General features: G+C 43.6%; 1 protein-coding gene across 14 annotated transcripts in view; it reads left to right on the forward strand.

Moving 5' to 3' along the window:
* Positions 1–18,093, forward strand: part of TAFA1 (TAFA chemokine like family member 1) — an 821,149-nt gene that overhangs the window by 733,458 nt on the left and 69,598 nt on the right. For 13 of the 14 annotated variants that reach the window (XM_072941650.1, XM_072941661.1, XM_072941652.1 and 10 more), the window contains one exon: positions 12,931–13,026. The exons of the other annotated variant lie outside the window; for it this stretch is intronic. In XM_072941650.1, the coding sequence (XP_072797751.1) occupies positions 12,931–13,026 (96 nt within the window). The remainder of the gene's footprint in view (positions 1–12,930; positions 13,027–18,093) is intronic. 14 annotated transcript variants of the gene reach the window in all.

Genomic DNA, 18,093 nt, shown 5'->3' on the forward strand with positions numbered 1-18,093 from the left:
GCTCCTATGCCTGTGTTATCTCCTTACTGCAAATTTGCTTCATGTGCTTCCCTAATCATCTTATGCCCTGTCATTTGGATTATTTCAAAGTTACTTTAGTTTGTAGTGTATCTGAGTTTTCTTTAGCCTAATCTGATTTATCAGATTTAAGCAATCTTTAATCCCCAAATTCGAGTAAGCCTATTCAAGGGATACGTGGATATGCGTATAACAGGAAAAGACTAAGGCGAAACTGACAGAAGACACTCAAGGTATGCAAGCCTCTGTGGTTCCTTCCCCTCAGCTTTGGTTTAACTTGGAGAACTTGACCTTGCTATGTTAGTGGTACTTTCTGAGCCATCTCCCTGGGCCCCCGTCTTTTCCATTCAGGGACAGCCAACGAAGTAATCTTGATTGTTAGAGTATTGCTCCAGTGGCTGGTTGTAATGGCACAAATGCAACCACAATACCTTCCAGAGTTCAGAATTTCTAGGGTGGCTCTCCCCAGATCTTTTCATCAGAAAAGAATCATCTTTTCTAAAGTCCTCCCCCTAAGATAATTCATCATAATCTCGGGCGGCCTGGCGCTCATTGAATTTCTTCTACCTAAGACTCAGGCAGCAAACAGGAAAAATACTAATGCATCAACTACTTAATCTTAATGAGGGAGACACATTTAAAAAGTTGCAACACTCATCTGGCTGCTTCCTACTGACCAGGACAAAGTTGTAGAGTGACTGGTAATACTGAGCTAAAATATCCTTGCTACCTCTGCACCGTGCATCGGCACCAACTTAGTTTATTATTCCAGCTGTCAGGATTAGACGGTGGCAAAAAACCTGAAGAATTATCTCCTATTCACCTTCCACCTGACTTAAAACTAGCATTCCTTTCACCTGAGTCCTGCAGAGACAGCCCTGGTCCTAACCTGGCGCAACAGAGTTCATCGCATTTCTTTGTTCGTGGAATCACCCAACATGAGGTGCAAACTGCCACTCCATCCCTCATTTGTATCGTGTGGCCACTCTGTGTCACATACTCTTTTAGCCTGTAACAAATAAACAAAATAAAAAACTCTCTTCATTTGGGGCAGCTTACAGCCTAGCTACAGAGACAGAAATACAGCAATACCCGTTGTTGTACTGGGTAAGAACAAAGAAAATATTAAATAAGCAAAGGAGCAAACAGAAGCAAGATGTGTTGGAGAGTGAGGTGAGGAGTTGTAGTTTGATATGACGGCGGCCGTGGAAGGCCAAATGGAGAGGGAAACATTTGAACCAAGACCTCACGGAAGTAGAGACGTGAGCCACACAGGCATCAAAGGGAAAAGCAATTTGGGTAGAGGAGTTGGGATGTGCCAAGGTCCTGAGGCAGAAATGAGCTTGGTGAGTTTGAGAAGCTGGGTGAGGACTGTGTAGCTGGGGAAGAATGAGTGAGCCAATGAGGTCAGGGTCAGACCATGTCGGGCTTTGAAAGACATCACGGGGCCTTGGAGTTTATCTCTGGGTGGGATGGAAGGCATGAAAAGGTTTTGAGCAGACGAGTGACAGGACAGGTCTTACATTTTAAGAGGTTCACTCTGGCTCCTATGTGTCTATTTAAAAAATGCTCAGTGAGCATATACTTAGTTTCAGGCTTGAGGCCATGTGTTAGGGACATAAAGTTGAACAAAATCTGTTTCCTCATTTCAATTCAGATTCTGCAGCAGCTGCTTATAGAGGTTGCCGTGAAAATGAGCAAATATCTCATTTAATTCAGTCCATGGGCAAAGACCATGGGCTGCGAGTAAGTGAGGCTGTAATTTTAGTCCACTGCTGGGTGCCTCCACCATTCCCATATATTGCCTTCTGTTTGCTTGCTGGGGAACAGATTTTTCATAGTCTCAACCCTTACCTTCCCTAATCTGCCTAATAACTCCTTTCTTATGGCTGAACCAGGCCTGGTATATATTCAGCTAAAAGCCAGACACACTTAATCAGATTTCAAAAAGCAAGTTTCTCTCTGTAAAGAAAAAATGTGAAATATCCAGAGGAACCTTATCACCATTTGCGACTATGCGTAGCTTTATGGAGAAGCAAGCAAGTAAGGCGTCCTCAGATCACTTCTCCCCACACCGCCAAACTGACAGTTGTATCACAGAATGTGAGTCCTCAGGCAGAATGAATGTTCTCAGGCCTATGGGCAGGAGGTGAATTATCTGGCCAAAAAAATTACGAGAGCCCGAAATAGGAGATGGTAAAGATCTCTAAGCCTCAACTAGCCTCCCCTCACTGCAAAGGTTTCCAACACTGCAGAGGCCAAAGATACTCCCTGTCAGTGCGTCTCTTTCCTGTTACCTACAGAGTTTGCCCTAAATCCTGATGCTATCTGGTCCTGGTGAGCTGAGCTGAGAGATGCTGAGGGCCTACTTTTTAACCTCTTCCCTTTCAACCCATCTTTATTAGCGTGGTCCTTGGCCCACCTGTATCAGAATTCCTTAGTGTGCTTATTACAACTGCAGATTCTTAGGTCTCACCTCTCACCCCCCGACTCAGAATCTCTGCATGTTGCAGACAATTTTGATGCACAATGCACACTTGTCCTAAGTTGCACCCATCACCATTAGCAGCCGTGAGTGGTCCTCTACCATCTGGGGACATGGAAATCTCATCCTATGCCCCTGTGGTAGGAAGGTCCATCAAATACTAGTGTTTTCTCTCTAAAGCTTATGCATATTTAGCCTTCTAGTCCACCAAGTACCTTCTTCCAGTCTTTTAGTTAAGTTGACGACCATCTGCTTTGCTGAGTCAGCAGCTTGGTGCGTCCCTTACCACGCGGTTCCTTACAGTCCCCCTGTGCCGTCACCTTGACGCTGGACCTTTCTGGGGGGGGGCAGGAAAGGGAAAAGGTTCGTTACACTTTCTTTTCTAGATAAATCTAGATATTGCTTATGCCATAAGCATTTGGCCTTCACAAGCCGCTGTGAACCCTTTTGCAGGCTCCCAGGTGAAGAAGACTTGGTCTAAAGCTTACAGCACAGTAAACAGACAATTCATTTCCATCATCAAAGCAATAAAAAGGACAACAACTAACCTTTTTTCTGAGCACTTGCCGCATGCCAGACACTAGGCTCAACTTCTTCCCTGCCTTGTCTCGCTTCCCTCTTGAACCGCCCTGAGGACCAGGCAGGATTATTAGCCCCGTTTTGCAGCTGACAGATGTGGGTCTTTGAAAGACTATGTAGCTCACCCCAGTTCCACACCTGTAGGCCTCATTCTCCCAGGCCACATGCTCATTTTGCTCAGACTTCCCAGAATTCCCTTTGCTGAGAATCAAGGTGAAATTACCTGGCCGCTGGTCCAACCATCAGATCACCTGAAATTCACCCCTGGCAGGAGGAGACTCTGGAGAAATAGTGAGGCTGTTCTACTTGGGCATCCGATCGCTGTGTTTTACCTGTACAATGCCTACCTCTCTCTACATTATTTACTGAATTTATTGAATTGGAAATTGAGTTCCTGGCATCCAGTGGGGAAAACTAACAGTATATAAGATCCTGATGGTAATAAAACAATGAGGAAAATTAGGCAGGATGAGGAAAGAATGTGATGGGGTTGGAGGTGCTATTTTAAATAAGGTTGTCAAGGATGGTCCCTCTGATCAAGAGACGTTTGAGGAGAGACCTAAAGCTCATAGCAAGGGAACCATGAGGGGAGTCAGGGGACAAGGTTTCCAGCCAGAGGGAAGAGCAAGAACAAAGGAAAGGCTGGGAGGTCAGTGTGGGATCTGAGAAGATGGGGAAGGGGGGATAGGTCGCATAGGGTCCTGTGAAGAGCATGCAAAGATTCCAGATTTCATTCTGTGATGGGAAGCCACTGGAGGGTGGAAGCAAGGGAGACACATGATGTAGCTTTTACAAGAGATTGCAGCATGGAGCAAAAACAGTGGAGAATACAGGTGACAACAGGGAAACCATAAGAACAAGGGTTAGAACTTTTTGTGTCCTTTTGACATCTGACCCCTCCTCAGAAAAATGTTGTCAAATGTTTGTAAAATACGTAGTATTGCAAAGGAAACAGTTCTGCAAAGTGAAGTTAGTGAATATTAAAAAAAAGTGAGTATTTTTTTAAACTGACATTGAGAAATCTATATTTCTCTCTATGAAGATATTAAATAACTGAATCTACTGGTGGACCTACCACAGTTTCAAAGGTATGAGATACACACAGATGATTTCATAACATTTTCAACATCTGTAACGTATGAAGTTTTCCTTGGTTTTTGTTGGTGACAAATCACAGATTCTACTGTGGTACTGTGGCTTGCTACACAGAGACATAACTGAAGGATTGCACAATTTCAGTTAGAGGTTAATGAAAATGAAGATGTATTTTTTTTCCATCCAAGTTCAAGGACTCCCTTGTGAATTCTATGCATAAACTCAGGTTAAGAATCCATGAGTTAAGATGCTACTGCATTATTCCAAGTTGGAGAAGATGATGGCCTAGGTTATGGTAGGCCTGGGAGAATCTGAGGAGCAATGAGGGAAACTCAGTTCATTCTAACATACACGACTACTTTTTTTTTTTTTTAACCAAACTTCCAGGGCCTAGCCTGTGTGTCCAAATCCAATTCCTTCCTGTTATTCATTGAGTATCTGTGATTGTAAGGTCAGGAACTACGTAGTTTACTCCAAAAAGATAAAAGAGAGACAGACAGACAGACAGACCTATATCTAAATAGATAAAGATTGAGATGTAGAGATATAGATAATGCAGTGGGTGGTCCAGTGAGCTAATGAGCCCTGGGGTAGTACCTTGTTCTTGCCCCATGATCTCCACAGCGCCCATCTCTGCAGAGTCTAGAACTGTTGTTAAACTGATTCAAAGTAGGATTTAGATCTTGCTTCCAAGCCTGGCTATATTGGTTTTAAAGTTTTGTTTGCCCTTCCAATGAAATGGGAGCAGTGGAGTGCACCCTCAGCGGATACCAGTGCACAGACAGCTAACAAAGGTTAATTATGTTTTAGCCACGTCAGGTTCAGCAGCCAAGAGGGCGATAACAGTGCTGCAGTTGACTAGTGATGCCTGCCATGGCCATAAGCATCACGTTTTCCCCATCCTAATAATGGACAGTTGAAGGTGTTCCGAAAAGTGGATGTCAGGAAATGCTGCCTTGAGAGAACTTAGAGGGTAAGTCTGACTCTGACAGGGGACAGTGAGCCCTACAAATGTGGAAAGGGTAGCATGAGAATTAGTTTGCCTAGAATTTTATTTGTATATTCACCTTACCTGAAACTTTACATAAGAACACATTGCATCATTCTCCTTGATAATACAACATCTTGGTTTTATTTGGAGAAAAACATGCTTATTCCAACTCCTCTACCTCCAAACATTGTGTGCCTGGGGATTGAAATGTGACTGGGGAGAGGGCAATTTTCTTTGCTGTCTACTGAGCCATTGGTGACTTTTTTTATAAAATGTCATTCTCTCCACAAAGTTTCTACTTGTTACAATTTAAAATGGGCCAAGTGATCCACACTCAGGGAAGGAAAAAAGGGCCAACCTCTCTCGGAAAGTCTGACAGACCCTTAACAATAGCATTGCTACCAGATGTTAGTTCTGTAGTTTATAAATAATTCATTGATCCCATGGCTTTGAATAGTTCTATCAAACTCCATTAGATGAAGTGGCAAATTATTCTTCAGCACAATCTATTGTTTTCATCCATGAAAAATACTATGCATTAATACCATGGCAGATAAGAATTGAAATTCCAGCCAGGCAATCTGTTAGAAGAGTTTTGTAGATCAAAATTTGTGGCGTACTTTGTGAAATTGCCTCTCTTGTGCCACCGCTGCCTGGAGTCCCTGCCCTTGTTAATGTTATTAACGTGTAGGTTTGACAGTCAACCTCAGAAGTGGTTCTGAAATTCTGCACGAGGCTCAGTGAAATGTTCTAACAACAGCCTAGCCAAAACAGAGCGGAATGGAAAGACAACTACTAACTCTGTTGAAACATCCAGTTCTTTTATCATACTTGGTTTGGTATATGAATCTATTTTCTCATCTGGACATTACAGAAATAAAAATATAATTACACGTAGATAGGTAAGCATATGACTGATAGATTAGATAGATAGATAGATAGATAGATAGATAGATAGATAGATAGATAGATAGATAGATATTGGATGGATAGGAAGTGATGAAGCTTGGAGGGGGGAAATGTTCTATATATCCTTGGAAAATTAGCGTTAAGATACAGCATGCAAAATATCTCAAAATTCATTTTAGTGATGCTATTGGTCTCACTCTCTGAATGAGCATGATGATCGAAGTGAGAGCAAAGTCCTAGACGGTGAGATTGAGAAGATGAGCAAAAGGGATTTCTTCCTAGTGGTACCCAGACATCCACACAGTTAAGACACCAAATCAATGGGAGCACTTTACATAGGCATCACTACAGGGTGTCAATTTAGCCTGATGGGAATGTATTAAAAGAAGCTGAAAAGTAACTGGAACTGAACAGTCACTACTTTCTCTCCAAAGTGTCCCCCTGTACAAAACTCTACTACAATTTCAAATCAGTTTTCTTTGGGTCAAAAGCCAGTGTGAGGGATGAGTGCCTTATTTCCCAGAGTCCTAATCATGTTGGAGGCGGCATCATATTGTACCCAAACCATCAGCCTTAAACAAAGAGAGATCCAGGCTGTGATCTGAGTCAGCTATTGTGTAACCTCAAATGAGTCACTCTGCCTCTCTGGGATTCCACTGTGTCGTCCTGAAAAGGAGTCAGCTGGAAGACAGAATCTGCTGAGTACATTTTAGCTCTGAGCACAGGGCCGTGTGCAGAGGCTAAGAGCAAGGGTTTTGACAGATAGGACAAGTCTTCCACTTAAATAGCTTTGTCTATGAAGTTTCTTCACTTCTTCAAGTCTCAGTTTTCTTATCTGGAAAATGGGCTTAATAACAGTGTCCACAAGGAGATCGTTTACATAAACCATCATGAGACATAATATATAGTCAACGAATAGCAGCTGCTGTTCTTTGGGTTGTTCTGTGATAAGGACTGGGGTTTTCATTGTTAAAACCAGAAGATGTTACGGGAGAGAAAGAAAGTGGGAGAGGAGTCACGTGGAAAGGAGGCTCTGCAGGGCTGACCCCCTAGCAGGGCGGTGGCAGTCTGCGTAGTGGTCCACATGACCTCTGGCCATCTTGCGAGATCATGTGATAAAGTTAAACCATCTCAACCAATTCCTGTCTGTGATATTCTTTGTAAGTTTTTAGTAACAACAAGCAGAATGAAGCTGAAGTAAGTGCAGGAATGAAACAATAAAAAAGAAAACCTTATTTCTTTGGGTAGAAAGCTTTAAAAAGTGGAGAATGGCTTAAAAGGTTTTCATTTGTTGAACTTTTTAAAAACAAAACTCACGAATCGGGAACGTGCTCTCCTCTGCGTATTCCTGTCTCAAGTCTGTATTCATCCGTTTCTGAGGTCTTGACAAATTATGAGGTGGCAGAAGGAGGTGGCAAAAATATCCATCAATTTCACTGGCGCTCAAACGCTCCAGGTGGGGGCTTCAGAGACCTGTGCTGACGGCAAGGGTCCCCCCACCCCCAGGCTTTCTCGTCATTATTTCTTGACTTCAGGAGACAACCTGAAGGTCCTAGATGAGGGAACCAACCCCAGATGAGAAGGGGACAAGCCAAGTTTTTAAAAAGCAGGTTATACAATATGAAATTGGCTTCTTGGGCCCATGTGTTGTGGGAAAACTGAATCTGAGCCTTGGATTAAGGATCTGTCACTGGTTTCATGAGATGCTTGGGTTTTCAAGAGGAGCTTTATGTGGCAAATGAAATAGAGGTGAACCAGGGACGCAGGATTTTCTCAAGATGTGTTGCTTTGAAGAAAAGTGGTTTTGTTGTTGGGGCCTGTGAGGAATTGACTTCAGTATACAGAGCAAGGTTTCCTTCAACCACTGTGACAGATCTATCTGGTTTTTATGTAGTCTTAAATAACACATGTACCTGAATATAAGGCAGCGTATTTTCCTCACAATTCACCACTCAGAAAATGGGGACTCACCTTACGTAGAAGTTTGTACAGTTTCTAAATTACTTTTATTTTGAACAGCTGGTTATAACTTGGGGAAAACGTAGCCGGAGAGGCACTCAATTTGAAATAGATACTTGCAGAGGTCCCGATACAGAATTGATTCCTTACATTTAATTTCTGCTTGTCTTTATACACAGGTTCTTTCCAGAGGGATAACCCTCATAATTACAAAGCTTTAGTGTCATAAAGAGGCTTTTTAAAAATCTCTTTAAAATAAAACGGAGTGGGTAGTGGCATTGGGGGGGATGACAAAATAGTCATTGCAGAATGAACGTGGGAAACAATGTCCTAATGTTATGCAGAGAATGCTTGTCGCTTGGGATACGAGAGCTAAAGTTAGCAAAATTCCTGGATCCTCCAGAGGCTGCATATTAAACTAAGGTGAAAAGATGATATGCTTCAGAAAATTGTGGGAGACCCTTAGTGTTTCTAGTGATGAGCAAGACACTGAGTCAGAGACACACACCTCTACCCGTCAGTCCCGTCATGGTTTGCTCAGCTGCAGAGAGCTGCCCCTTCCAACGGTACCTCCAGCTGAGAGCGGCCCACATTCAGTGACAGATGAAGTGGGGGGACAAAGGCCTGGCCCAGCCTGGGACAACTCTAATGGATCATCTGCACTCCAGAGGTCTCCACGGGATGAGGCAAGACTTGGCTGGGTCTGCCTCACCACAGAACTTCTCTTTTTTTCCCTCCATCCCACTTCTCACCCTCTCCCCACCTTCCCATCCACAGATGTTGATCCCTAAAAAACACCCTGCTCACCAAATGCCATTTCAACATTTACTTCCAGAGAACCCACAGATGTGAGGGCAGAGAGAGAGGAAAATGAGGAGTTTGTTTTAAATGAAAACTGTGCAAAATATCTGCGACAGCCCTATGCAGGGGTGACAACGAAGCAATTCTATACATGAGCCTAGATCTCAGGGCAAAGGTCAAGGCCAGAGAGGTACATTTTGGAGACATCAGTTTAACAGATGGTATTTAGCGCCACAAGACTAGAAGAGCTCTTAGGAAGTAAGCGCAGAGAGCGAAGAGCAGAGTTCCAAGGGCTGAGCCCCACCACTTAGAGGTGAGAAGGAGGGGAAGCCAGCCAAGCCGACGGAAAAGCAGCAGCCGATGAAACAGAAGAAAAACCAGGTGCAATTAATATTCTAGTAACCTAGTAAAGAGTTTCAAAGGCGAGATCAGCCCGTTCAATGTGCGGAGAGGTCGAGTAAGGTGAGGACAGAGGTCATCCTTCGATTTGGCGAGAGTGAGTCACTGCCCGCTTGGCAAGAATGATTCAGTGGAACGGTCCGGAGAGAAAAGCTGACCCAGGTGTTTTCAGGACAGATTGGATGTCAAGAAGTGGAAAAGAGGGTGAAGAATTCTTTTCTTTTACTGTAAAGGGCAAGGGGGGAGATGGGGCTGTGGCTGGAGGGAGAAACAGGGTCTAGGAAAAGCATTTTAAGAAGAGACATAATTTCGTTATGGTTGTAAACTGTTGGCTATGAGAAAAGAATGATGCAAAAGGGAAAGAGGAAGATTACAGGAGGAAAGTCCTAGAGGGGGTGAGAAGGAACGGCATCCAGTGCACAGGGAAACGGATCAGGTAAGAGGACAGTGTATCCCATTTATCAGGAGGTAAAGAAAAGAAATGGGTACAGAAGCAGGTGGGTGGTAGATCTGGCAGTGGAAATAGGAGAGAATTGCTTTCTGGTTGTTCCTATATTCTCAATGAAATTAGAAGCAAGGTCATCCTCTGAGAGTAGGAAAAAGATCTTGACTTTATAACACCACGAGCATCGTCCTTCACTCCTCTGTAGTCGTCCCCCCACTTCACTCATCTCTGAACGTGCAGATTTTGAAACGCTTGTGATTGGCCACATCCCACTTTCCTTCCCCTTTCCTGTAGTTGTATCTCCCTGGTTCCTCGTCAGGGTCTCCCTGTTTCCTGTTGTGTTGTTCACTTTTTCGAATGAGCTCACCCTCTAGGCAATGCGGCGTGACTCACAGCCGTGCCATTTCTTCACACCTGCGTCAGTTTCCCTTCAGTCCTCATGGCCCATTGATTTAACTCCTTCTTCCATTTGCTGGGGTGTGCTTTTTTCTCATGCATTTGTCAGGATGTATTTGGCACTAACCAATGTGGGTCACCCTTTTCAATTCCCAAATCCTGCAGACAGGAAAAAAAAAAAAAGAACTGATTCCAAATGGGAATATTTTGATACAAAATAAATTGTGCAGCTCTTTGAACACATCTTCACCACTGGAGGCCAATGAGAATCACTTCACTTGGTTTCCCAGAGACCCTAAACTGCTTGGTCCTGAAATGCTTTCAGCAGTAGGACATTTATCCAATGACAGGTCCACAATCATTTCCCACCGAGCATTCATCCTTTGAATCTTCTGCACAAATGCACAAAAAATACCTTGCCATCACCACGGGACACTTTAGAGATCCTCCGTGCCCCACATGCCAGGGCAGCCCAGGCTCTGGACTCAGACTTTCAGTCTTCAAATCTTGGCTCCTCCTCTCCTCACTGGTTATGTAAGTCATCTCACCACTCTGTGCCTCAGTTTCATCCTCTCTAAAATGGGAAGAGTCAGATTCCCCAACTTCATAGAATCAGTCATATGAGTTAATATGCCTAATGTTTTTGACACCCCTTCTGGGGAGAGTTTTGGCAACAGGAGCTGCTAATTTATTTTCCAAAGCCCTGAGATTAAATCTTTAACTTTTTTCTTAAACATATTTGGCCATAAAAGACTTTTTTCTTTTACCTAATACTTATTAAAATGTTTTTCCACCGAATCCACCATTGGTATATATATTTGTTTGCTAGGAATATGGTAACGCAGTATCACAAATGGAGTGTCAAAATGACAGAAATGTATTCTCAGAGTTGTGGAAGCTAGAAGTCTAAAATAATCTAGATGTCGGCAGGGTTCTCTCTCTCTGAAGCCTCTAAGGAGGAGGATGCTTGCTAGCCTCTTCCAGTCCTCTGGACGATCCTTGATGTTCCTTGATCTGCAGCTGCATCACTCCAATCTCAGCCTCTGTCTTCACGTGGCCATCCTCTCTGTCTCTCCTCTCATCTTCAGTTCTCTCTGTTTATAAGGACACCCGTCATTGGATTTAGGGCATCCACTCCAATTCCATGTGACCTCATCTTAACCTGATTAAAACTACAAAGATCCTACTTCCAAATTCGGTCATATTCACGGACATCAGGGCTTAGGGCTTGGACGTATCCTTCCAGGGGATGCAGTCCAACCCCCAACAGTGTAAACAAGACAAACACATCCAACCCTACTTTATTTGGCCCAAATCACCTTCCACCCATTAACTGCGATCTAGCTCAGTATTACTCAGCATCTAGCCTGCTGACTGATGCCTTTTGTGAACTGTCCGACTAGGTCTGGGACACTGGAAGTATAGAAGTAGAGAGTAAGCTTTTAGAAACTTGCATAGCAATTTGACATTGCGGTGACATCCAAGCATGTATTCGGTGGACTTACTTTGTTTTAAAGGGAATAGGCTGGTTTGGATGTTGCCACACTCATCTGGTGAGTCACTGGTGACACTGGCCATCCATCATGGATTGGAAAGTTTTAAAAACTTTGCTTTCTGGAGATCACCTGAGAGGCACTGACGTGGCTAACAGGCTGTGAATGGTCACAGATGGGAAAAAGAGTTTGCCACCTCTGACTTTTCACTAGTCATTTGTTTACCCCAACGCTTGGGTCCTAAGCAAACAATTGTTATTATTTCTGCTAACTAATTGTTCCAGCTAATTCCAAAATCTCCCTTTTCCTTTCGGCGAACACAGTCTAAAATAAACTTCCAGTGAAACCTTCCAGGGAACAGAGTCTGCTGATTAAAAACAACTTTAGGGTTCTGTAGACATGGGCCACCGTGTTTCAAGACACAAACCATATCAATTAGGAGCATTTTAAATGCCTTTGGTGACATAAAAGTTGTTCTTCTAAAAGTGAAATGTGGAGTTCATTATGTTCCTCTGTTATTTCTGCCTACTGAACACATTTGCTATTGATGCCACCTTGCATTTTCCTACACTTCCAACTTCAGCTCCCAAATATTTGTGCATGACAGCAAAGTTATTAACTCCACAAGGAAACTGTTGCTTTGGAAATCTGCTTTTTACGTGGGGAAAAAAAACATACTCCTTGCCTCCTAGTGAGTTATTAGTCTGAGAAAAAATAAAAGGAGCAACATACAATTCTAATACTAGCTTGCTCTTTTAGGAACAGTTGTTTGTTGGACTGAAGTTTGCATAGTGACTTTTGTTTGCTTTGTTATTTTATTTTTGTTTTGTTTGGCTTTTTAACAAAAATAATGTTTTCAATAAACAGATAGATAGATAGATAGATAGATAGATAGATAGATAGATAGATAGATATTGATCGATCAATCAATAGATGGATAGATCAAACTGTACAAAATGACATATGAAAGATATTACTCTTCTACTGCACACCCCTCGTCTTCTAACTCCAACTCCAGAGGTAATCTCTGTTATGAGTTTGTTAGATGTCCCTTCAGAGTCTTGTATCACACACGTGTGTGTTAAAATATGTGTGTGTATTCATCAGATTGAAACAAATGACAACACACTATGCCTACCATTCATTCCCTACTTGCTACGAGTTTATCTTGGAGGTAGTTTCATACCATGTGGCAGCACTGTTCTCAGATGAGCACCAGAGATCCCCTTCTTCTGCGTGGTCCCTTCCCACATTGAACTGGGCTGACCTGTGTGCCAGTAGCATACTGCAGAAAGGACGAAGTAGGACTTCCAAGACTACGTCCTAAAAAGCATCGTGGTTTCCTCCTTCCTTTTCTTAGATTCTTCACCCTAGGGGAGGCCAACTGCCACATTGGGAAAGCACTCAAGTAGCCCAGCGGACAGACAAGGAACTGAGGCCTCCCGGCAACAACCATGTACGTGAGTCATTTGGGAAATGGATCTTACAGTTGCAGTCAGTCTTTCTCAGATACCTGCAGCCCCGGTCAGTGTCTTATCTTCAGCCTGATCAGAGATTATGAGTCAGAACCATCCAGCAGAGCTGCTGCCAAATTCCTCACCAACAGATACTGAGGGTTAATGAACATTTGTTGCTTTAAGCCACAAAGTTTGGGGGTAATTTTAGATAACTAGTATATACCATTATGTGCTATTTTTTGTTAGTTGTTGCAGATGCTAACAAAGAAATAACAATGCTAACATACAATGACTTAAATAAGAAGATCATTTCCCTCCCATAAAACAGTTGGGAGATGTGATGCCCAGGCTGGGAGGGGAGCTGTGCTCCACGCAGTCCTTCAGGGACCAGGCTCCTCCTGTCTTGTTCTGCTGTCCCCTGGGGTACTGCCACCATCTGGAGGCTCAAAGCCGATTGCTACCCTCTCTCTCTATCCCAGCTCACAAAAAGGAGAAAACAAGGAAGTCCAAGGCAAGCAATTTTCTTATAAGGACAGTAAAATGACAGGTGTATCCATCTTGTCTCAGGAGCATCTAATCACACAGCCACCCCCAGCTACAAGGAAAGCTGGGAAATTATTTATCTAACGGACCAGCCATATAGCCAAAAACAAAACAAAATAAAACTAGAAAATAAACAACAAGGTCCTGCTGTACAGCACAGGGAACTACATTCAACACCTTGTCATGGCCTATAATGAAAAAGAATATGTATATGTATAAATGAATCACTATGCTGTATAGCAGAAATTAACACAACATTGTAAATAGACTGTACTTCAATTAAAAAAAACAACAACTGGGAAATAAGTGTTAGGAGGACCACCATCCTCCCCCAGCTCTGTGGTATTCTTCTGTTGAGATGTATACATTTTCATGCAGCTAGTCACTGAATGATGACCTCCAGATATTGGGGTCCTGAGGCCATTGTAGCCAATTACTTGGGAGAAGGAAAGTCAACATCCTCCTGCAGGTGTGGGAAATCTACAGAAAGTGCTCAGGTCGTGCACGATTTGGATGCTCACAGTCTTGTAGGTAAGAGAGAAAATGACCCATAGTACCAGAGCACAAAAATTGTCTCCTATACCAGGAGTGTACCGTGTAAAAATCCAAGCGATGCGTGCCACAATTTCACCCCGAATTTGTGAAGCGTGTCTGTTTATCTGTGGTCATGGTTCTCAAAGTGGGGTCCTTGGAAAACAGCATTGGCATCACCTGTGAACTCAGAAATACAGATTCTTGGGCCCCGTCCCAGACTTACAGGATCAGAAACTCTGCCGACGGGGCCCAAACCATCTGTGTTTTAACTGACGCTCCAGTGGAATTCGTTGCTTCTCAAAGTTTGAGATCCACCAGTCTAAGGCTGAAAGCTACTTCCTAGCCGTGTGACTTCAGGCAAGTAACCTAACCTCTTTTTCTTAATTCCTCCATCTGGAAAATACGGATAGTAATGGTGTTTGTCATTGTTACGATGAGTATTGGAAGAGCTAAAACGTATGAAGTGCTTTTAAAAATGCTTCACCGAGTTTGAGATTTGCAAATGTTAGCCCCTATATATATAAAATAGATGTTTAAAATTTTCTTCTGTACAGCACAGGGAGCTATATTCAATATCTTATAATCACCTTTACTGAAAAAGAATATGAAAATGAATATATGTATGTATGTGCATGACTGGGACATTGTGCTGCACACCAGAAATTGACACATGGTAACTGACTGTTCTTCAATTAAAAAAATGCATCACCTATAGTGAGCCCTCAAAAAAAAAGCTAAATATTATTGTTGCTGCTGTTATTATCTTCATTTTACTGACTTGTCATTTCACCAGCGTGTGGTCCAAAATGAGGTCATGGCTTTTAATATACGAGTGAAATGACTCTGCGACACAGTGCTTCCTACTGAGAGAATGATGGCTTCCCTCCCTCCCTGGGGCAACTCCTCCCCTACCATCCACTCCAAGGCCCCAAGAATGCTTTTTAAAGTCTGGTCAATGACCCCAGCAGCTGCTAAGCAGACTGACGGAAAACTTTACGTATAGAAGTTAAAGAATAATAAGCCTACAAGAGTATCAACCTAGCGTACGTCAGCCTAAGAGACCTAGAAACTGGGCAAGCTGGGGGACAGGAGTGCTCTGACCATCTGCAAGACGCCATCTGTGGAAGCCCGCACTCACCTGAGCTGTTCCCCCCAGGGCCCCTCCCTGGAGGCTGACCTCAACTCAAGTACAATGAACAGAGAAGACAGGCTGCAATCTTTTCCTTTCCCAAAACATTGTCTAAAGTGAAGTATTTTTCCTCCTTGCTTTGACAGTGGACCTTTCTCAGCTGCACGCTAAGGATGCCTGTGGCCTGAATAATTACCTAGAATTGAGAAATGAGTTCTCTTTACACCTAGTCATTGTCAGGGCTATGGCTGCTGCTTTAAAACTGAGATTTTCTTGGCAGGCTTTAAGATTGGTCAAACTATCGGTTTTTAGTCTCTCTTTTTTAAACTTGAGATAGAATATTGTATTAGTTTTAGATGTACGACATATGATTTGACAGATGCATATATTGCAAAATGATGGCCACAGTTATTATAGTTAACGTCCACTGCCACACATAGTTACAACTTATTTTCTTTCTTCTTGTGATGAGAACTTTTAAGATTTAATTTCTTAGCAGCTTCCGAATATACAATACAGTATTACTAACGATTGTCATCATGTTGTACCTTAATATCCCCAAGATTTATTTATATTATACCTGGAAGTTTGTACCTTTGGACCCTCAAGTCTCTTTCTTTTTTTAGTGGGATGGAGCCATGTAAGCAGGAAGAGATAAAGTTTATCTTGAGCAAGTGGGTGCTTAATAGGTGAGAAAAGCAGAGTATTCTTAGTATTATAAAAGGAGTCAGATGTATCTCCTGCTGGAGTTCCTATCCCAAAAGAATCAGATGGCAAGGGCTAGCTCTGGCTTTACCAAGGGATCTCATCACACTACAGAACTGTGGGAATATATTGTTGGTCTCTCCGTTGTCCGTCCCCACCCCATCCCACCAAAAATCAGGTCTCTGCTTTTTCCTTAGGGACTTCATCCCTCAGCCCTTCTCAGTCACGTGTTTCAGGTAGGAGTCACCTCACACCCTTATTTCTGATCAGAGTGTCTGATTAGCCTGAGTCAACACCCTTCCCCAAAGGATTGGCTGGAGGTCGAGCATCTGACCAGACACAGGCGATAAGATACAGCAAACCTTTTGGAAGGAGAGAGGATGTTTCTGACGCAGGAAAAAATGGATGTGGGGCGTGAGGAGGGCCGTCCCAGTTGAGCCCCTGGGACGAGCCCTGCCAAGTGTGGGTCCTTGGCTCCATGCAGGAAAGAATTCAAGAGCGAGCCACAGTTGAGTAAAGGTAGATTTATTCAGAGAGATACATTGAAAGGCAAGAGAAAGGCCATGAGGTGTGGGGGTTGGGTGCCCAGATTAAAAGTAGGTACACATTCCTTAGGCAGAGGGCGGGCCGTCTCTGAAGAGGGAGAGAGAGGGAGGCAGCCACGAGGCACCATGTCACCAGTTTTTATGGGCTCAGTGGCTTCATGTGCTAATAAGTGGAAGGACCAGTCTAGCCTGGGAAAGGGGCTGGGATTCCCAGGAAGTTGGCCATTTCCCATTCTCACCTTTTGTGGCTAGCCTTGGGACTGCCATGGTGCCTGTGGGCGTGTTATTCACCAGGTTAATATATTACAGTGGGCGAATAATGAAGCTCAAGATCAGCTAGAAGTCAAATCTCCCACCGTCTTGAGCCTCAAGGCCTCCTGGGGGTTGAATCTTTCACCATTTTGATGTTAATTGCTGTAGCATTCCTTGAATGGCTGTGCCCTGCCCCCTTCCTGTCTCATTTCTAGGAACGAGTAACCCTGGCTTTCTCGGCCCCTTTAAAGTGAGTTGTGAGGAGATGGAAGCTAGCCCTGCTGAAGAAACACTGGTGCCATGAGAGAGGGTGCAAAGCTGCTAAAGGCAAATGCAGAGGCCAAAGATGAAGGAAATTCTGCAGATGGCAGGATGGAGGAGAGCCATTTGGGTGCCGGTGACATGGTCTGTGCCTTTGAATAGCGCCTCACCTGAAATACACTATATACAGGCCCTAGACAGTGCTTTCCAACGTGCAACAGTCCCTGGACCAGCAGAGGCAGCCTCTTAGCTGGGAACTGATACAAACTGTTGGGTCTCTGCTCCAGACTTCCCGAATCAGAACTATGGTGTGGGGGCCCCACAATCTACATTTTAACAAGCCTCCTGGGTGATTCGGAGTCACACTAACGTTTGAGAAGCACTGCTGTTGGCTGACATAGGAAGCTGATAAAAAATCAGCTGGTATAACTCAAGTGTGATTATTCCAGGGTTCTCAGGACCACAGGCCAATGAATGCCTTTCTTGGTAAAGCTGGTCTGAGTTTGGCTTTTATATTCCGCATCCCAGCCTTAATCCTTTTGTTCTAATAGTTGGAAAGTCAAACGAGCTGTCTTCATTAGAATCCTTCCTTATATTTCCGAAACAGACTGACTTACGTGATGATTTCTGTTCCTCGGGACGACTCTGTGAAGGACAGAGAGACTGAGCAAGGATGTTCGGTATGCAGACTCCTCACTATAGGGATAAGAAACCCAGAATGCCATCCCTTAAACCTCCTGGCTGGCTAAAACCCTGATCTGGTTCTTCCTGCCAGACTCGGCTGCCTGTGCAGTTGAGTAATTAGATCCACAGGTGGTGGAGCCGGGCCAACCTGGGTTTATAACTTGACTCTTCTACACGAGAGCTTCTGTGTCTCAGTTGCTTCATCTGTGAAATGGTGAGAAGGGTTCTACTTTCTTCAGATGCCTGGTGTGAGGGCTCAGTGATAACAGAAAGGACCAAGGACTTGGTAAGTGCTCAATAAATGAGATCTGTTAAGAATATTGTCAAATCCATCATTGCTACTGCACCATAAGATGCAGGGGCTGCATCCGCAGTGGACTGCACCCAGCCAAGGAAGGTTATCTGGGCGAAAC

Source organism: Vicugna pacos, chromosome 17, assembly GCF_048564905.1.
Source record: "Vicugna pacos chromosome 17, VicPac4, whole genome shotgun sequence".
Lineage (NCBI taxonomy): Eukaryota > Metazoa > Chordata > Mammalia > Artiodactyla > Camelidae > Vicugna > Vicugna pacos.